The sequence below is a fragment of the Trachypithecus francoisi genome, unplaced genomic scaffold (genome assembly GCF_009764315.1).
Source record: "Trachypithecus francoisi isolate TF-2019V2 unplaced genomic scaffold, Tfra_2.0 Lachesis_group3, whole genome shotgun sequence".
NCBI classification, from domain to species: Eukaryota; Metazoa; Chordata; class Mammalia; order Primates; family Cercopithecidae; genus Trachypithecus; species Trachypithecus francoisi.
Genome location: NW_022681468.1, coordinates 4,203,159 through 4,221,568, shown reverse-complemented (window position 1 = coordinate 4,221,568; position 18,410 = coordinate 4,203,159). Strand labels below are relative to the sequence as shown.

General features: G+C 53.9%; 1 protein-coding gene and 1 pseudogene across 10 annotated transcripts in view; both read left to right on the top strand.

The window, feature by feature from the left end:
• The window catches only part of TECPR2 (tectonin beta-propeller repeat containing 2), a 140,330-nt gene that overhangs the window by 120,087 nt on the left and 1,833 nt on the right, over positions 1 to 18,410 (top strand). For 4 of the 10 annotated variants that reach the window (XM_033191215.1, XM_033191209.1, XM_033191210.1 and 1 more), the window contains 3 exons: positions 11,080 to 11,221; positions 11,693 to 11,842; positions 12,232 to 13,075. In XM_033191215.1, the coding sequence (XP_033047106.1) occupies positions 11,080 to 11,221; positions 11,693 to 11,842; positions 12,232 to 12,386 (447 nt within the window). In that variant the 3' untranslated portion in view covers positions 12,387 to 13,075. Of the gene's footprint in view, positions 1 to 11,079; positions 11,222 to 11,497; positions 11,843 to 12,231; positions 13,076 to 18,410 lie in introns of those variants that run through there. The other 6 variants (XR_004432249.1, XM_033191213.1, XM_033191216.1 and 3 more) reach the window with 6 other exon arrangements.
• On the top strand, positions 16,968 to 17,068 carry LOC117071701 (annotated as a pseudogene).

Genomic DNA, 18,410 nt, shown 5'->3' with positions numbered 1-18,410 from the left:
AGCAAGGCTGACTGGAAGCCCTGAGCACACACATGGAGCCTGTGGGCCACGCGAGTCTCTGACGGCGATCTGGCTGGGCTGCTGGGTGGGGAGTCGTTCCTTTTAGCCTTCCAGGGCCCGCTGAGTCCTTACCATGCATCCCCCACCTTGCAGCTTCCAAAATTGTATGGCTGCTTCCTCCCCTCATTCTCCCTGTCCTTTGGAGACTTGAACATTTTTTCTTTGCGATGGAGTCTCACTCTGTCACCCAGGCTGGGTGCAGTGGCCCGATCTCAGCTCACTGCAGCCTCTGCCTCCTGAGGTCAAGCAATTCTCTGCCTCAGCCTCCCGAGTAGCTGGGATTGCAGGTCCACGCCACCATGCCCAGCTAATTTTTGTATCTTTGGTAGAGACAGGGTTTCGCCATGTTGGTCAGGCTGGTCTCAAACTCCTGACCTCAGGTGATCGTCTGCCTTGGCCTCCCAAAGTGCTGGGATTACAGGCTTGAGCCACCGCGCCCGGCCCATTTTTCTTTCCTTAACCCGTTCCCTCTCATGGTAGTGGTGCTTGAGAAGGGAGTGAAAGGGTGAATGTGTGCTCATTGTTATCACTGTCCAGAAGCTTCTGGCTTCTTTGGAACCCTGCAGGTGACTCTTGCACATGCCCAGCACTGAGCACCATGGTGCAGCGCATCCCCTTCACCTCCACAGTTCTGGTATCATCAGTCTTCAGAGTATAGCTGCTATTTTCCTCCAACCCTCCGAACATCTTTCAGTGATATTTAGGTGCTGGTGGGGCTGCCTGTTACACCATGAGCTGTCCCGTCAACACACCTGCGCTGCCTGCAGACGAAGTTATGAGACTTCCCCAACTGCCATCTAATGGTGTGGGACAGAACCAGCTCCCTTCGAGGGAAACTAAACTGTTTTTTGCCACTTCCTTTAATTTTTTCCATGTTGCCTTTTTTCCTATGCCTCCATGTAAACATCTATTGTTTTTGAACTCTCTTCTTCAAAACTTGTTTCTAGAAACTATTACTCCTCTTCACTATACTGAATTCTAAGTCTTTTCTCTCACTGGAAGGCCATGATACCTAGAAGTAGACCACAGGCTTCTAATGGGGTGCCCTGGGACCGCTGTAATCCCAGCGTTTTGGGAGGCCGAGGCAGGAGGATCACTTAAGCCCAGGAGTTTGAGATCAGGGCAACATAGTGAGACCCTGTCTCTACAAAAAAAAAAAAAAATTAATTAGCTAGGTGTGGTAGCATGCACCCATAGTCCCAGCTATTCAGGAAGCTAAGGTGGGAGGATTGCTTAAGCCCAAGAGGTCGAGGCTGTGGTGATCTGTGATCGCACCGCTGCACTCTACCTTGGGCAACACAGCAAGACCCTGTCCCAAAAACAAAAAGCAAGCCTTCTTGCAGGAGCTGGATTTTGAACTTAAAAACAAACAAGCACATACGTTTGCCTGCTGCGCACACACACACACTTCCTCCCTCCCTTCCTGTCTCCTCTCTCAGCTTACCAAACTTTGTGTATTTTTTTTTTTTAGCATTTCCAAAGTATTTTAACTCTCAAATTTCTTATTTATTCCATCTTACAAGTTCTATCCTTCATTTCTTTTTCTTTTTCTTTTTCTTTTTTTTTTTTTTTTTCGGAGACGGAGTCTCACTCTGTCACCCAGACTGGAGTGCAGTGGCACGATCTCCGCTCACTGCAACCTCCACCTCCCGAGTTCAAGCAATTCTTCTGCCTCAGCCTCTGGAGTAGCTGGGACTAAAGGCGTGTGCCACCATGCCTGGCTAATTTTTGTATTTTTTTAGTAGAGATGGGGTTTCACCATATTGGCCAGGCTCATCTTGAACTTCTGACCTCGAGATCCGCTGGCCTTTGGCCTCCCAAAGTGCTGGGATTACTGGCGTGAGCCACCGCATCCAGCCTGTTTTGCATTTTTATGAAGTTTTGAATATGAATAAGCCAAAATTTTAGACCACCTACTACTTTTTTTTTTGTTTTTTTAGTAGAGATTAGGTCTCGAGCTCCTGAGCTCAGGCAGTTCTCCTGCCTCAGCCTCCCATAGTGCTGGGATTACAGGTGTAAGCCACTGTGCCCAGCCTACTTTTTTTTTTTTAATTGAATTTTTTTGTTTTTTTTGTTTTTTGAGACAGTTTCGCTCTATAGCCCAGGCTGGAGTGCAATGGCGCAATCTCAGCTCACCACAACCTCTGCCTCCCGAGTTCAAGTGATTCTCCTGCCTCTGCCTGCTGAGTAGCCGCGATTACAGGCATGAGCCTCCACGCCCAGCTAATTTTCTATTTTTTTTGGTAGAGACGGGGTTTCTCCATATTGGTCAGGCTGGTCTTGAACTCCTGACCTCAAGTGATACGCCTGACTCAGCCTCCCAGAGTGCTGGGATTACAGGTGTGAGCCACCACGCCCAGCCTCTTTTGCATTTTTATGAAGTTTTTAATATGAATAAGCCAAAATTTTAGATCACCTACTACTTTCTTTTGTTTTTTTAGTAGAGATTAGGTCTCAAGCTCCTGGGCTCAGGCAGTTCTCTTGCCTCAGCCTCCCAGAGACCTGGGATTGTAGGTGTAAGCCACTGTGCCCAGACTACTTTTTTTTTTTAATAGAATTTTTTCTTGTTTTTTTTGAGACAGAGTTTCACTCTTGTTGCCCAGGCTGGAGTACAGTGGTGTGATCTCGGCTCACTGCAACCTCTGCCTCCTGGGTCCAAGCAATTCTTCTGCTTCAGTCTCCTGAGTAGCTGGGATTACAGGCGCCTGCCACCACACCCAGCTAATTTTGTACTTTTTTTAGTAGAGACGGGGTTTCTCCATATTGGTCAGGCTGGTCTCGAACTCCCGACCTCAGGTGATCTGCCTGCCTCAGCCTCCCGAAGTGCTGGGATTAAAGGCGTGAGCCACTGCGCCCGGCCTAATTGAAATTTGTATTGAATAATGGTCACTGCACTTGTATTTATAAGAAATCCTGAGTACCCTTTACCCAGTTCACCACAATGGTAACTGCGACACTATAGTACACTGTCACAACCAAGGCTCGTCTACTTTTTCTTTTTTCCTAAATTGTGATAAAATACACATGAGGTTTACTGTTAGTGACAGTACATTTGCAATGTTGTGCAACCATTGTCACTATGCAGTTCCAGAACATTCTTTTTTTTTCTTCTTTTTTGAGATGGAGTTTTGCTGTTGTTGCCCAGGCTGGAGTACAGTGGCACAATCTGGGCTCACCGCAACCTCCGCTTCCCAGGTTCAAGTGATTCTTCTGCCTCAGCCTCCCGAGACGCTAGGACTACAGGCACGCACCACCATACCTGGCTAATTTTGTATTTTTAGTAGAGATGGAGTTTCACTATGTTGGCCGAGGCTGGTCTCAAACTCCTAACCTCAAGTGATCTGCCTGCCTCGGCCTCCCAAAGTGCTGGGATTACAGGCATGAGCCACCTCGCCCAGCCTAGTTGCAAAACATTCTTATCCCTCCAGAAAGCCCCTACCAACGCGAAGCCACTCCCCATTCCTCCTCCCTCCTCTTCTCTCCCAGCCTCTGGCAGCTGCTCACCTGATTTTTACCTGGTTTTTTCCTCTTCTGGATGTTTCATAGAAATGGAATCCTGGCTGGGCGCGGTGGTTCACACCTGTAATCCCAGTACTTTGGGAGACCGAGGCGGGTGGATCACAAGGTCAGGAGTTCAAGACCAGCCTGGCCAAGATGGTGAAACTCAGTCTGTCCTAAAAATACAAAAATTTGCTAGGCATGGTGGCAGGCGCCTGTAATCCCAGCTACTCGGGAGGCTGAGGCAGGAGAATCACTTGAACCTGAGAGGCGGAGGTTGCAGTAAGCTGAGATCGTGCTGCTGCACTCCAGCCTGGGCAACAAGAGCGAAACTCTGTGTCAAAAAAAAAAAAAAAAAAAAAAAAAAAAAGGAATCCTACATACAGTGTGTGGTCCCAAGTGATGCGTGCTCTCTCTGACAGCACCTGAGTGTGTCTGGGTTTTGTCTGTTTAAATGAGGGTTTATTTGGCCCTAGACTTCTGGTACAAACCAGAGGACAGCAAGCCACTGTTGCGTGCAGCACAGCTAACCAGCAGTGCCAGGCTCAGCCGGGAGTTATTTTGCCTTCAAAGAAAGGCTCAATAAGAATCTACACTAACTTGTGTGGAGGCACTTACATCAGTGCTTTCTGAAAAAAATAAGCAAAAACAAGAAAATCCAGGTGACAGTTACAAAAAAAAAAAAAAAACATACAGTGAGTTTATAAAATAAATACAGCAAAGGTGTGTTGAGGCCGCCAGTGAATCAGGTCACTGTGATGAAAGCCGCGCAGGAGGGCTGTCTGTGTGTTAACCCGACGCGGCGCCACCCTTGCTTACTGTGAGCAAACAGTGGAATTCCCCGCTCCCAAGATCCTGTGCTGCTTCCTGCTCCACCACTCTGAGACCGGGAGAGACCGGTTTTCTCCAGAGGAAGATGATAAAGTCATTTGCTTTGAGGTCCAGTGATTGTCATTGTTTCTGACCTAATAGAAAATCATCCTTCACTGATGCCCAGCCCTGCTGGTCTTGAAGCCCCTTGCAGGCACCATGTCATGACACCCAGGGTGTGCCCAGAGCCCCATCAGGCAGGGCTAGGACCAGGCCTCTCCATTACCAACCCAGAGAGCAGTCAGCAAAGCAACCCCCGAGTTTGCCAACTTTTCAAGCATTTGTTTTTTGCCTATTGAAACCTCGGTGTATCTTAGCAGAGAAACATTCCCGAGTCACCCGCCATCTGTGGCTCAGGATCATGATTGCCGTGACCACCTGGGGTGCTGAGCGCCGCCCCGGCCTGGGGTCTGCTCTGAAAAGGTCCAGACTCAAGCAGAGCAGCCCACCCCAGGGTCACTTTGCCAGTCCATCAGCAGGCACCATGGCCTCCACCTCCAAAGCCTGTTCCATTGGCCTCTTAGGGCCTGCCTGTACCACCGCCTCCTGGCTTATTTGCGCCAGCATCCGGAACAGGGTTCTTGTTCTACCTGCCCTTCCCTGCAGCTTGTCCTCACTGCAGCCAGAGGGGTCCTCTGACGACATGCGCTAGTTCACATCTCTCCTCTGTTTTTGTTGTTGTTGAGATAGTTTCACTCTTATTGCCCAGGCTGGAGTGCAATGGCCTGATCTCAGCTCTCTGCAACCTCTGCCTTCCGGGTTCAAGCGATTCTCCTGTCTCAGCCTCCTGAGTTGCTGGAATTAACAGGTGCCTGCCACCACGCCCGACTAATTTTGTGTTTTTAGTAGAGATGGGGTTTCATCATATTGATCAGGCTGATCTCGAACTCCTGACCTCAGGTGATTGGCCCGCCTGGGCCTCCCAAAGTGCTGGGATTACAGGTGTGAGCCACCGTGCTCGGCCCACATCTCTCCTCTTTTTTGTACTTTTATTTTATTTATTATTACAGAGGATCTTGCTCTGTTGCCTAAGCTAGAGTGCAATGGTGCAAATATGGCTTACTGCAGCCTCAAACTCCTGGGCTCAAGTAATCCTCCTGCCTCAGACTCCTAAGTAGCTGGGACTACAGGCACATGCCACCAAGCCCAGATAATTTTTTAAATTTTGGTAGAGACAAGGTCTTGCTGTTGCCCAGGCTGATCTCAAACTCCTTGGCTCAAGCAATCCTCCCTCCTTGGTCTTCCAAAGTGCTGGGATTACAGGTGTAAGACACGGTGCCCAGCCCCTTCCTCTTTTCACAACCTTCTGGCAGCTTCCCACGTCACTCAGAATGAAATCACACTTTTGTCTCAGCCTGAAGCCTGTCATCAGCCCAGTGGCCACTCTGGCCTCCCCACTGCCTCCTTGTTGCAACCCTGAGCACTTGCCAGGGCTGCCAGGCCCTTCCCCAGGTGTCAGCAGGACCACTGCCCCTTCCACTCCGGGTCAGAGTCAGGGTGTCCCTCTGGCCCTTCTCTCTGTTACGCAGCATGGCATTGGTTTGTCCGGGTTCTGGTCCACCCTCCCAGTAGGATGGCAGCTCTGGGAGGCAGAAACAAGTATTTTGTTTGCAGTTGAGGTTCCCCCAAAACCCAACATGTGTGGGGGCTCATTCGTCAAACAGATGGTCACATGCTTCCAGCGAGAGGGGTCCAGGAGACAGCTGGTGCGAGAGCTTGGGCCACATGAGCCGTGCCAGTGGTAGGGGTGGTGTGGCCTACCATGGAAGCCATTCTAGGAAGTAATGGGTAAAGGCATGAGGCAAGATGATATACCCAGTAAGATGTGTCCAGAATGACTTGCTCTTCCTCTTTTAAAGAGCATTTTCTGGTGTCCCGTGTGCTTTTCATCAGACTGTTTCTGCTCTGCTGCCCTGAGACCTGGCCTCCATCCCTACCCCTTCCTGAAGGCTTCCTGGGCTGTCTGCAGGCCGGCCTCCCACCTAGAATGAGGGCCCTGCGAGGGAGTGCCAGTCCTCCTTTCCGGGAGAAGCCACTATGCCACGAGCTTCCATCATGTAAAGTCAGACCCAGACAGTGCAGGTCCTGGTGTCAGGAGTGTGGCAGCAGCCAGGGCCAGGTCTCACCTTCTGCTTCTTGGGACGGCCACTGGTCACACAGGTGCACTCAAATCGGGAAGCTCCATCATGCTGTACACTTAGGATGTGTATAGTTTTCAAATGTATATTGTCCTCCAATAATACAAATTAGAGTTTTTCTTTTTATTGGATAAGAGCAGGTGAGGGGCTGGGGGACACAGGATGTTTTCGAGGGAAGCCGGTGGCCGGGGTCCATCCTCCGCGCATCTCCTCAGCATTGGGCTGGACTGGAGCTGGGCAGACGTGGCCTCCTGCAGGGAGCTCGTAGGCGGCACAGGGGCCCTTCCCAGAGGCCTGTCAGGCAGTGTGAGTGGGGTTGTGAAGGGTGGGCAGCAGCCTGCCAGGTGAGCAAGGTGTGAGGGGGCATGTGTGCCAGGAAGGGACGATTGGCAAGGCCAGGGTGAGGCTGGGCCCTGCCTGCACTTCCCACCGTATTCTGTTCTAGAGGCTTCTAGTAAAGGCTGTTAATGGGCAGAGGCTCACGTCAGGGGGCAGAGCCGGGAGGTGAGAGAGCCAAGGGAGACTGGAAGTTTTATGTTCCAGAGATGTTGCAAGGTGATGGAAAGAAGAGGAAAGGGATGTGGGGTAGCCGTCCTCTGCCTGCTCACAAGCACTCCGCTTGCCACCGTGCTGCTTCCAGCACCCATCTTTCTCTATCTGGAGACCCCTCGGAGACTCCACTTTGATCCTCGCTGTTCTTGCCCTTCCCCTGAAGTACAGTCGTCTCCTCCTTTCTCCATCGTTCCCATTGTCCCTGACTTACTATTCAAAAGCTAGCGGCTTCAAACCACAGTGCATCTTAGCTCTGGGGTAGGACTGCGGGCAGCGTGTGGTGGGGACCCGGCTCTGCTCTACCACATCAGGGCTCTGGCCAGTGGGTTGAGTGGCGAGGCCGGGGCTGCTTTTCTGTCTCCTCCACCCGGCCTCCTGAGTGGGGAGGGCAGGAGCCTGGCGGGAGCCTCTCCTCCACACAGCCTGGTGGCCTCAGCTGGCAGGCTTCTTCCTCAGCTGCCCAGCCTCCCCACCCAGCCCTGCTTTGCAGAGTGATCGCAGGCCTCTCCCCTCCCTTCCCTGGAGCCCCTGCATCCCCCTGGAATGGGGGCTTAGCCTAGGGCAGCACTCCCCCAAATCTGCGCCTCTGAACCCCAGGTCCATGGAATGGAAATGAGTGTGATATATAGAAAGGGAGTTCTGTAGCCCAACAAGTTAAGCTAAGCTCAGAGGGAAGGCAGTGAATATAAATCTCAAACATCTGATCCCAGCACAGCCAGCAGTGAGGACCTGTCTGAGTGCGCTCCAGGTGTTCCCTGGGGACTCGGCCCTGGCACCCCTGCCCTCCTGGACTGCATCCCACTGCATCCGCGCTGGCCGCCCCGCCCCAGCCTCCCTGCTGTCCATGTGGAGTGGGCAGGGGCTGTGGTGACCCTGTGGCACAGGCACGGCTCCCTCGGATCCCTCGGATCTCACCAGCGCATCTGGGGTTCTGCGTGGAAAGTGGCTCAGGCTTCCAGTGCCACTCTGCTTTAAGCTGGCGACCACTGTCCAGGGTGGTGCCCAGCATTCTGGCCTCTGCCGTCCAACCCTTCCCTCTCTCCGCTCAGTGGCCCTGTGTCCTCCGGGCATCAACCCTAATGCCACCTCCTCGCCTGACCACCCACTGCCAATTGCTCATTTTATGTTCTGGTGGTGCCTCCAATATCTGAACCTAGCCTGGTGTTTGCGTCCAACTGCCTGCTCTGGTGCTACCTGAGAGCCCTGTCCAGCCCACTCACAACGGCTTCCACAGCCTGCGCCTGTAATTTGGGTGAATGTGTGGAGTGAGCGACCAAAGGGCTGAGGGAGCAGCAAAGGGAGCCCCTCGCTAGGACTCTGTTCTCTGTGTCTCTTAAAATAGCTCACTCGCGGCCGGGCACGGTGGCTCACCTGTAATCCCAGCACCTTGGGAGGCCGAGGTGGGTGGATCACTTGAGGTCAGGAGTTCTAGATCAGCCTGGCCAACATGGCAAAACCCTGTCTCTACTAAAAACTACAAAAATTAGCCGGGCGTGGAGGTGGGCACCCGTAATCCAAGCTACTTGGGAGGCTGAGGCAGGAGAATCCCTTGAAACCAGGAGGCGGAGGTTGCAGTGAGCCAAGATCATGCCACTGCACTCCAGACAGAGTCAGACTCAAAAAAAACTAGCTCACTCGCCCCACTGGCAGGCTGAGACCTGCAGTCACTCCAGCTGTACCCTGAGTGAGCTCACACAAGAGAGAACTTTCTGGCCAGGCACGGTGGCTCACGCCTGTAATCTCAGCACTTTGGGAGGCCAAGGCGAATGGCTCACTTGAACCCAGGAGTTCAAGACCAGCCTGGGCAACATGGTGAAACCCAGTGTCTACAACAAAATACAAAAATTAGCCTGGTGTGGTGGTGTGTGCCTGTAGTCCCAGATACTTGGGAAGCTGAGATGGGAGGATCACTCGAGCCAGGGAGATGGAGATTGCAGTGAGCCAGGATTGCGCCAGGGCACTCCATTCTGGGTGACAGAGCGAGACCCTGTCTTAAAAAAATGTTTTTGGCTGGGCGCGGTGGCTCAAGCCTGTAATCCCAGCACTTTGGGAGGCCGAGACGGGCGGATCACAAGGTCAGGAGATCAAGACCATCCTGGCTAATACGGTAGAAACCCTGTCTCTACTTAAAAATACAAAAAACTAGCCGGGCGACGAGGCGGGCGCCTGTAGTCCCAGCTACTCGGGAGGCTGAGGCAGGAGAATGGCGTAAACCCGGGAGGCGGAGCTTGCAGTGAGCTGAGATCCGGCCACTGCACTCCAGCCTGGGTGGCAGAGCAAGACTCCGTCTCAAAAAAAAAAAAAAAATGTTTTGAAAGAGAACATTCTGGCAGCCAGAGTCAGGTGGGGGCAGGAGGGAGGGGTGGCCTGTGCCTGTCAGTGTTTCAGCCGTGGAGTTGCGACCAAGTCTGGACGTGTTTGGGATTTATATTCACTGCCATCCCTCAGCTTAGCTTAACTTGTTGGTCTATGGAACCCCCTTTCTATACATCACACCCATTTCTATTCCATGGACCTGGGGTTCAGAGGCGCAGATTTGGGGAAGCACCGCTCTAGGCTAAGCCCCTATTCCAGGGGGATGCACATCTGGGAGGACCAGTTGGTCCTTAGAGGACCTAGCAGCAGCAAAGGCAGACACTGGCCCAGGCGGTGGTGATCAGTGGTGATGTGCCCACAAGAGCGGCCACCACCCCATCCTCCTCGCTGCCCTGTCTCTCCATCCTCCATGTCCTGATCCACTGGGACTGGCCCTGGGGCTGAGGCGTGAGACTTGGTGCCCACGGGAGGCATTTCATACATGTGTTCACCAGCCCACAGTTAGGGGCCCCTGCCCAGAGTAGCCGGCGGGTGAGGATGCGGGCAGCCTGGAGAGAGCAGCTCGATCAGGGAGGCGCAGGTGGAGGGAGGTCCCACTGCCGAGGGCCCTGAGAGCGTCTGGACCCGGCAAGTGTGTGACACGGGCACTATGACAGGAGCACTGTGCGGCCAGAGTGTGGCACAGGGCATCCAGTGTGACTGTATTCACGGCAGCCCTGAGCACAAAGCAAGGAGCAGGAGATGTGTGGCGGCAGCAAGGGACCCGCCAGTTTCCACTGGGTGGCCCACTCAGGGTCCCATGGAGGTGGACCAGGAGGGCAGGGACCCAAGACCACAGATGTAGCAGGGAAGACTGTGGGTTCCAGAAAAGCAGGCAGCGCCAGGCAGTGGAAGACAGCCAGCCCCTTGGGGCTCAGGTCACCCACCAGCAGTGCTGGTGACCAGTGGCCCAGGTCCTCCAGACAGTGCTGTGCTTGCCGGCACGGAGGCCTGGTCCAACCAAGGGGTGGGCAGCCCTGGGGCAAACTGGAGCTGCCAGTGGACAGCAAACAGGGCACTGGAGGGACTTCCTCCTGTCCTGTGAAGAGCAGACAACCGGAGACGCTGAGCGTGGACAGAGGCTGCCCAAGGACCAGGGCAGGGTGGCAGTCTTGTGCCACGACCTGGGCAACAGGCACGTTGCCCGCCCGGCAGCACATTCGGGAGGACGGCTATGCCTAGAGGAAAGGGACGTCAGCTGAGCCAGGATGGTGAGGGCGGCACAGGCAGGTGGCAGGGGCTCCTGGGCTGGCGTTACTGTTTCTCACAGTGCCCACCACAGTCAGGTCCGCCGTGCCTCTCCTCTCATTCCTCCACTCTCTGTTCACCTGGGCCGTCCCTGCCCTTCTTGGTCTCCTGCTGGAGTTCATGCTGGTATCCGCTGGGCTGTCCCTCAGTCTGGCCCACCTGACATTCTGGAGACAAGTGACCATCTGCCCTGTGAGACTGGCACTGGGGGCAGGACATGGCCTCTCTGCCTCCTGCGGGGCCCACCCACCCTGGCTGCTGCATGCTGCCACTAACATGTCCCCAGTTCTGGAAGCCTCCTGTCCCTCCTCTTGTCACCCAACTCCTGCCTTCCCTGAAAGTCCCTTCCCACTTCCAGCCCGCCGGGGTCAACTTGGTCAGCGTCCATTCCAGCCCCAATGACCAGATGCTGTGGGCACTTGACAGCAGGTGGAATGTGCACGTGCGGACCGGGATCACTGAGGAGATGCCTGTGGGGACCGCCTGGGAGCACGTGCCAGGTAGGAGCCCGCAGACAGGGCCTGCGGTGCTGGCCAGCCGGGTCTGCCATCACTGGGGACTGCTGGGCACTCCCTCCAGGCTGCTGTCTGTGAGGCAGCCTGGTCCCCACCACACCGCAGCCTTTGTGCTGGGGCTGTGCTTTGCCGCTGCTTCCTGGACCGGGTGACAAGCCTCCAGTCATGTTCCTTGTTGGGGGAACCCAGGCCGTCCTGCTGGTGCTTTTGTGGGAGGGCGGTTTGCACACTGCCCAGCCTCTTCTGTCCTTTGACTTCTAGCTTTTGGTGACTTTGCTGGCCCTGCCAACTGGGCGTCCTTTCCCTGAGCTCCTGCCCCAAGCCCGGCCCAGCGTGGGCACACTCCATCCCTGCAGGGACCCTGGTGGAGGAGCGCAGCAGCACAAGATGGGCTCGGGAAGCAGGGGCCCATCCCGGCCACGGCAGGGGCTCAGGAGGGGCCCTGTCTGCCCACAGGGTTGCAGGCCTGCCAGCTGGCGCTGAGCACCAGGACCGTGTGGGCCCGCTGTCCAAACGGAGACCTCGCCCGGAGGTATGGCATCACAGACAAGAACCCCGCCGGGGACTACTGGAAGAAAATTCCGGGCAGTGTGGCGTGTTGCACAGGCAGGTGCCAGGGGCCAGTGGGCTCAAGGCTGTTGTTCCCTTGGGGTTCCCAGGGCTCCTGTGGACCATGTCGGGGGGCTCTCAAAGAAGCTGCCCCCACTGGGCTCCGCTCTCCCAAAGCAAGAACTGAGGGCAAAGCAGGAGTGTGTCCCAAGGAGGGAAGGGGCTGGACACCTGGGCTCTGCCAGAGTCTCCTGGGCAAGGACAAGGTGCTGTTGACATCCACTTACAGCTGAGGATATGAAGTTCACATGGAGATGGTGGCTTGTCCAGGGTCCCCCACCTAGAATGTGGCAAGCCCAGACCTGCGCCCAAGCTCCTAGTGCCATCTGTGCCCACCCCACAGGCTGTGTGATTGACAAGTACGTGATTGGCTCTTGTCCCTGCAGTGACTGCGTCAGATGAGCTGTGGGCTGTGGGCCCGCCCGGCTACCTCCTCCGACGGCTGACAAAGACGTTCAGCCACTCGCATGGCACCCAGAAGAGCAGCCAGGCCGCCATGCCCCACCCTGAGGATCTGGAGGACGAGTGGGAGGTCATCTGAAGGAGCCCTGGCAGAGTCACGCGGAGGGGCCAGGCCTCCCTGGTGGGCACAGTGGCTTCGGTGTCACTCCCTGGTGGACGTGCTGCCTCGACACTTGTCCAGACACCTCTGGCCAGGTTGGACCCGCACACTTACTTTCATCTATGTTGGTTTCTGTCTCGTTCCAGAACCCACAGCCTCCACCCGTGGCTGGCGCAATTGCTGCAGCAGTGGAGTTCAGGCCAGTGGCGACTGCCCGGCTGCATGCACTCCGATTACCCGCGTGCTGCCGTCCTGGTCTCATCCACAGATAGCCCCAGCTTTTGTTGGTGGAGTGGTCTCCGGAGGCCTCCCAGAGCCAAGGGCAGCCGGGCAGCTGGTTTGGCCCAGGGCCTCTTTCCACATGAGTAGCCCCAGGGCCAGATGGAGCCAAAGGTCAGCTCTCTGCAGCGCAGGATGTGCTCGGTGATGGCTTTGTCCCGTCATAGGGGGGTGTCCCCCAGAGACAAAGCTGCAGAGCACATTCCACGCCAGACGCTCTGGCCAGGAAGCCAAGGCCGAGCCTGAGAGGAGAGCGCTGGCCATGCCACACGCACATGCACACCATACCACACAACACACCACACCTCACCACACCACACCTCACCTCACCTCACAACACACACCACACAACACACCACACCTCACCACACACCACACACCACACCTCACCACACCTCACCTCACCTCACAATACACACCACACAACACACCTCACCACACCACACCACACCTCACCACACAATACACACCACACCACACCTCACCACACCACACCTCACCACACCTCACAATACACACCACACAACACACCTCACCTCACACCACACCTCACCTCACCTCACAACACACACCACACAACACACCTCACCACACCACACCTCACCTCACCACACAACACACACCACACAACACACCACACCTCACCACAGCACACCTGACCACACCTCACAACACACACCACACAACACACCTCACAACACAACACACCTCACCACACCACACCACACCACACCTCACCACACAACACACAACACACCTCACCTCACCACACCACACCTCACCACACAACACACACCACACAACACACCTCACCACACCACACCTCACCACACAACACACCTCACCTCACCACACCTCACCACACAACACACCTCACCTCACCACACCTCACCACACAACACAACACACACCACACAACACACCTCACCACACCACACCTCACCTCACCTCACAACACACACCACACAACACACCTCACCACACCACACCTCACCTCACCTCACACACCACACACCTCACCTCACCACACCTCACCACACAACACACACCACACAACACACCTCACCACACCACACCTCACCTCACCTCACAACACACACCACACAACACACCTCACCACACCACACCTCACCTCACAACACACACCACACAACACACCACACCACACCTCACAACACACACCACACAACACCACACCTCACCTCACCACACAACACACCTCACCACACAACATGCCACACCACACCACACTTCACCACACAACACACCACACCACTCACCTCACGACACACACCACACCACACACACACACCACACACCACACCACACCACACCACACCACACCACATCTCACCACACCACAGCACACCTCACACCACAGAACACACCACAAAACACACACCACACCTCACACTACAGAACACACACCACACAACACACCACACCACACACCTCACCTCACAACACACACCACAGCTCACCACACTACACAACACACCACAGCACACACCACACCTCACAACACACACCACACCTCACCACACCACACAACACAACACACCTCACCTCTCACCACACCTCACCTCTCAGCACACCACACCTCACCACACCACACCTCACCACACCACACCTCACACCACACCACACCTCACCTCACCTCACCTCGCTGCCCACACACGACGCAGGCTACCCGCCTCCTGGAGAGCACAGAGAGCACACTTCACCTGAAACAGTAAAGCCTGATGGGTGCAAATGGAACCTGGACGTGTGCATGTGTGTCCCAGGCAGGGACGGCACAGGAGGGTGCATGGGGCGTGGGGAGCTGAGCCAGGGTCGCTCACTTAGAAATGTCTTTGGAATGGTATTTAACTAATGCTGCTGGCAGACATCCTAAAACCAGATGCATCCTCAGAAGATGAGTCTACTAATTATTGCCTTTTTTGTTTGTTGTATTACAAACCTGCATAAAATACCTCATTTCAAATCAAATCTTACAAATTTAGAAGAGATATGTATTTTCTGAAAATAGTGGAAGGCCTTTGTTCCTTCCCGGGTTTGTCCTGAGCCTGCACTGTCCTCGCCTGCAGCCTCGGAGGGACAGGCATCCCCACACAGACTTGACTGGCAGGGCGGTCCCGGGACCTGCGGGCTGGCTCTGAGTGGCAGCTCATGCCTGCTGCAGAGTAGGGGTTGACACTCGACAGGTTGAAATCAGTGCCTCTATGGATGGCTGCCCCTTCAGACAATGGGCAGTGCCCACCCCGCCCACTGGCATCTGCGTGGGAGGGTTAGGCCGCCCTGCCACACATCCCGCCCCCTCCCGGAGGCAGCTGCAGGACAGGACACCAGGCTAGCTGCTTTTTTTAGACTGCCTCTGGCCCAGGCCCAGTCCTCGGTGTCAGGGAGCCCCCAGGCCACAGGTGGAGGGTGATAAATTATGTTCCCTGACAGGACCCAGCCAGCTACATAGGTGGAGGTTTTCCATGTCCAAATGAGGTCAAGATGCCGAAATCCCAGATCTGACTTCACACTTCCCTTTTCTAGAACCTTTTGTAAAAGTTGGTGGCAGCAGAGGCAGCCCCAGGCCGGGCTGCACCTCTCTGTGTCTGTTGTGCCTTGCCCGGCGCCTCACGGATGGCAAAGCTCTCCTCACCCACGGGACTGTAGTGCAATTAAACCCGCGTCTAGGTGATGCTTTTAAACTTGTAGCTTCGTGCTTTGTACAGTTTTCTTTCTGGTTTTAATTTTTAGTTGTGCTTTGAGTCAGTGCAATAAACTAGACTTTTTCCAAACCTGGTCAAGTGTACTGCCTGAGCTGTGAGACGTGCCCTCAGCCAACACTCATGAGGGCAGTGCAAGGGAGAACCTGCCAACCCAGCACCACCGCAGGCAGAGTGCGTCAGCAGACCTGTCCCGGCATGGCTGGTGTTGAAATACACACCGGTTTGCCCAAGTGGCTGTTACGGGGGAATGGCCACTCCAGAGCTGGCTGCCCCCCATGGTAGCCTCTGAGGAGGATGCTGCGGGATGAGGTCCAGGGCTGCCTCCTCATGGAGCTATGGGCAGGCATTGGAGGGGTTCAAGCCCCTGGTTCTGCATCTCCAGCCAGCAAACGAAACCATATCGCAGAAGTACCCGGCTGGAAACCAGCACACGCAAAAGATGACGCCCGGAACAGCAGCAGCACACACCACGTACCCGGAAATGACCTCAGCCAGAAACCTCAGGCCATGTGAAGAGCGGCAAAGCTTCCAGAAGACATAAAAGGAAACTTGAATAAAGGAAGATCTGTTCCACATTCCTGGATGGAGGACTACACACATTATGGAAAGACCTCATTCTTTCCAAAGGAATTTATAGGTGTGGCTTGATTTCACTTCCAGTCCCCACTGGGATTGTTTTGTTGGGGCAGGCAGGGAGGAATAATGTTAGTGCCCACAAATGCCCATGACTATGGCCAATGTGCTGCTCACCAGAGCCCAGCAAGGTGAAGTCTCATTAGCCCCTTGAGAATCAGAGAGGTTAGGTAGCTTGCTCAAGCTCACCCAGCACTGAGACTGGAAGCCACCTCTGTAGAACTGCAGACCCTGTGCTGTTTGATGCCTCCTTACTGTTCCCTGTCACTCCTGGGAAGAAGAAACGGGTGAGAACTGCTAAGTGATGACAGGTGGAGCCGCAGCAGGGGCCACTCTATCAAATGGCAGGGCCTAGACCCTCGGAGGACCATGCAGCAGCCTAGTGAGGCCCACAGGGAGGAAGCAGAATGGAGGGGGCATCTCAGATGCGTTTAAGGAGCGGCGGAGGGCGGGGGAGGTGTCACAACTAATGTGGCCACTGCTTCATTCTCTGGGCAAAATAATATTAAATGGGTTAAAGAATCTAAAACTAGTGGGGAAACTGATTTCTGAATGGCAAAGGCTTTCTAAACTCAAAAGTGATGGGACAAGCCACAGAGGAAAATAAGTACATAGATTTGATTTCTCCAAAATGTAGAAATGCTGCTGGACACAGTGACATGCACTTGTAGTCCCAGCTACTTGGGAGGCCAAGGCAGGAGGATTGCTTGAGCCCAGGAGTTTGAGACTGCAGTAAATTATGATCACACCACTGTACTCCAGCCTTGGAGACACAGCAAGACCTTATTTCTCAAAAATAAATAAGTAGAAGGAAATAAATGTAAAAATGCTGCAAATTAAAAACCTCAAAGAAGGGGAATAATTGCAACAAATGGGAATTGATGTTGAATATTTACCTTAAAAACTTATACAAACAATACGAGGAGTGCGCCCTTCGCCAGCACGTATACAAAAATCATGATACAGAGGTTAGCGTGGCCCCTGCGTGAGGATGATTTGCAAATTTGTGAAGCGTTCCATAAATATATTTATTAACTAAAAACCAATAGGAGGAGCACTTCAAGTCCAGTGTAAGGGCCCTTCACAAAAGCAGAAGGAACACTGGTCCAAACCCCCAGCACCCCAGGAGAGGTGAGATGGGAGCAGCCTGGGAGCCCCCCATTGGCGCCGTCCTGCTGGGAAAGCCAGTCCGTATGTAGGCTTTGCATCTTGCCACCTCCACTTCTGTCCTCAAGAACAAGTCCTAAGTCAAGGAAAACAGTACAGCCTGTTTATAATTAGGAAGCACTTAAAACAGCCTGGCATTTGGGAACAGCCATGTTAACGGGAGCAAATTCCCCTCATGAAATAGCCTGCAGCTGTTAAGAAGCACGTGTGTGCAAGAAGCGGCCATGCAGGACCTCACTGCGCCAACGTGCAGTTCCCGGGCCTGGTCATGAAAATGTGGTTCTGTAGGAAATCAGAGGGAGAAAGGGAGAGAAGGGGGAGGGTGACAACCCAAACATTGGAGGGTATTTGTTGTAAGCTTCAAACTTTCGGCAGGTTTGAAATGTTTCATAACTCCAGGGAGGAGAAGGAGGGGCGAAAAGAACAAGTTCTATACTTGTGATGAGCAGCTGGTCACAGTGGTTGCCTGGAGTATATGCCTTTTGTATCCTTTGAATTTCCAGCCATGTAAATATATTATTTATTCCAAAAATAAATCACATTTACATTTTAAAAATTCAGTTGTCTCTAACTACTCTTTGTTATCAAGGCTGGTTGAGTCAAATATCATAAAATAGACACCAATGACTTCTTTAAAATCATATTTACGGCCGGGCGCGGTGGCTCACGCCTGTAATCCCAGCACTTTGGGAGGCCGAGGCGGGCGAGGTTAGGAGATCGAGACCATTCTGGCTAAGAAGGTGAAAACCCATCTCTACTAAAAATGCAAAAAATTAGCTGGGCATGGCGGCAGGCACCTGTAGTCCCAGCTACTCGGGAGGCTGAGGCAGGAGAATGGCGTGAACCCCGGAGGCGGAGCTTGCAGTGAGCCGAGATCGCGCCACTGCACTCCAGCCTGGGCGACTGAGCGAGACTCTGTCTCAAAAAAAAAAAAAATCATATTTACAAAGTACAGTGGGGGAAATGCTTATACTACAGTAAGGTTAAAAAATACTAAATTGTATAACTGATCTGGTTTCATATACATATAAATATGCACAGAAAAAAATGTCATATATATGTGCATAGAAAAAACCTGGAACAAACATACCCCAGAATGCTAGCAGTGCTTGTATGCGTGCAGATGACGCAGTCAGTTGGCGCCTTTACTTGTACGGTGAGTGCTTAGGGGCCCCGCCTCCGGGAACCATGTGGGGTGGTG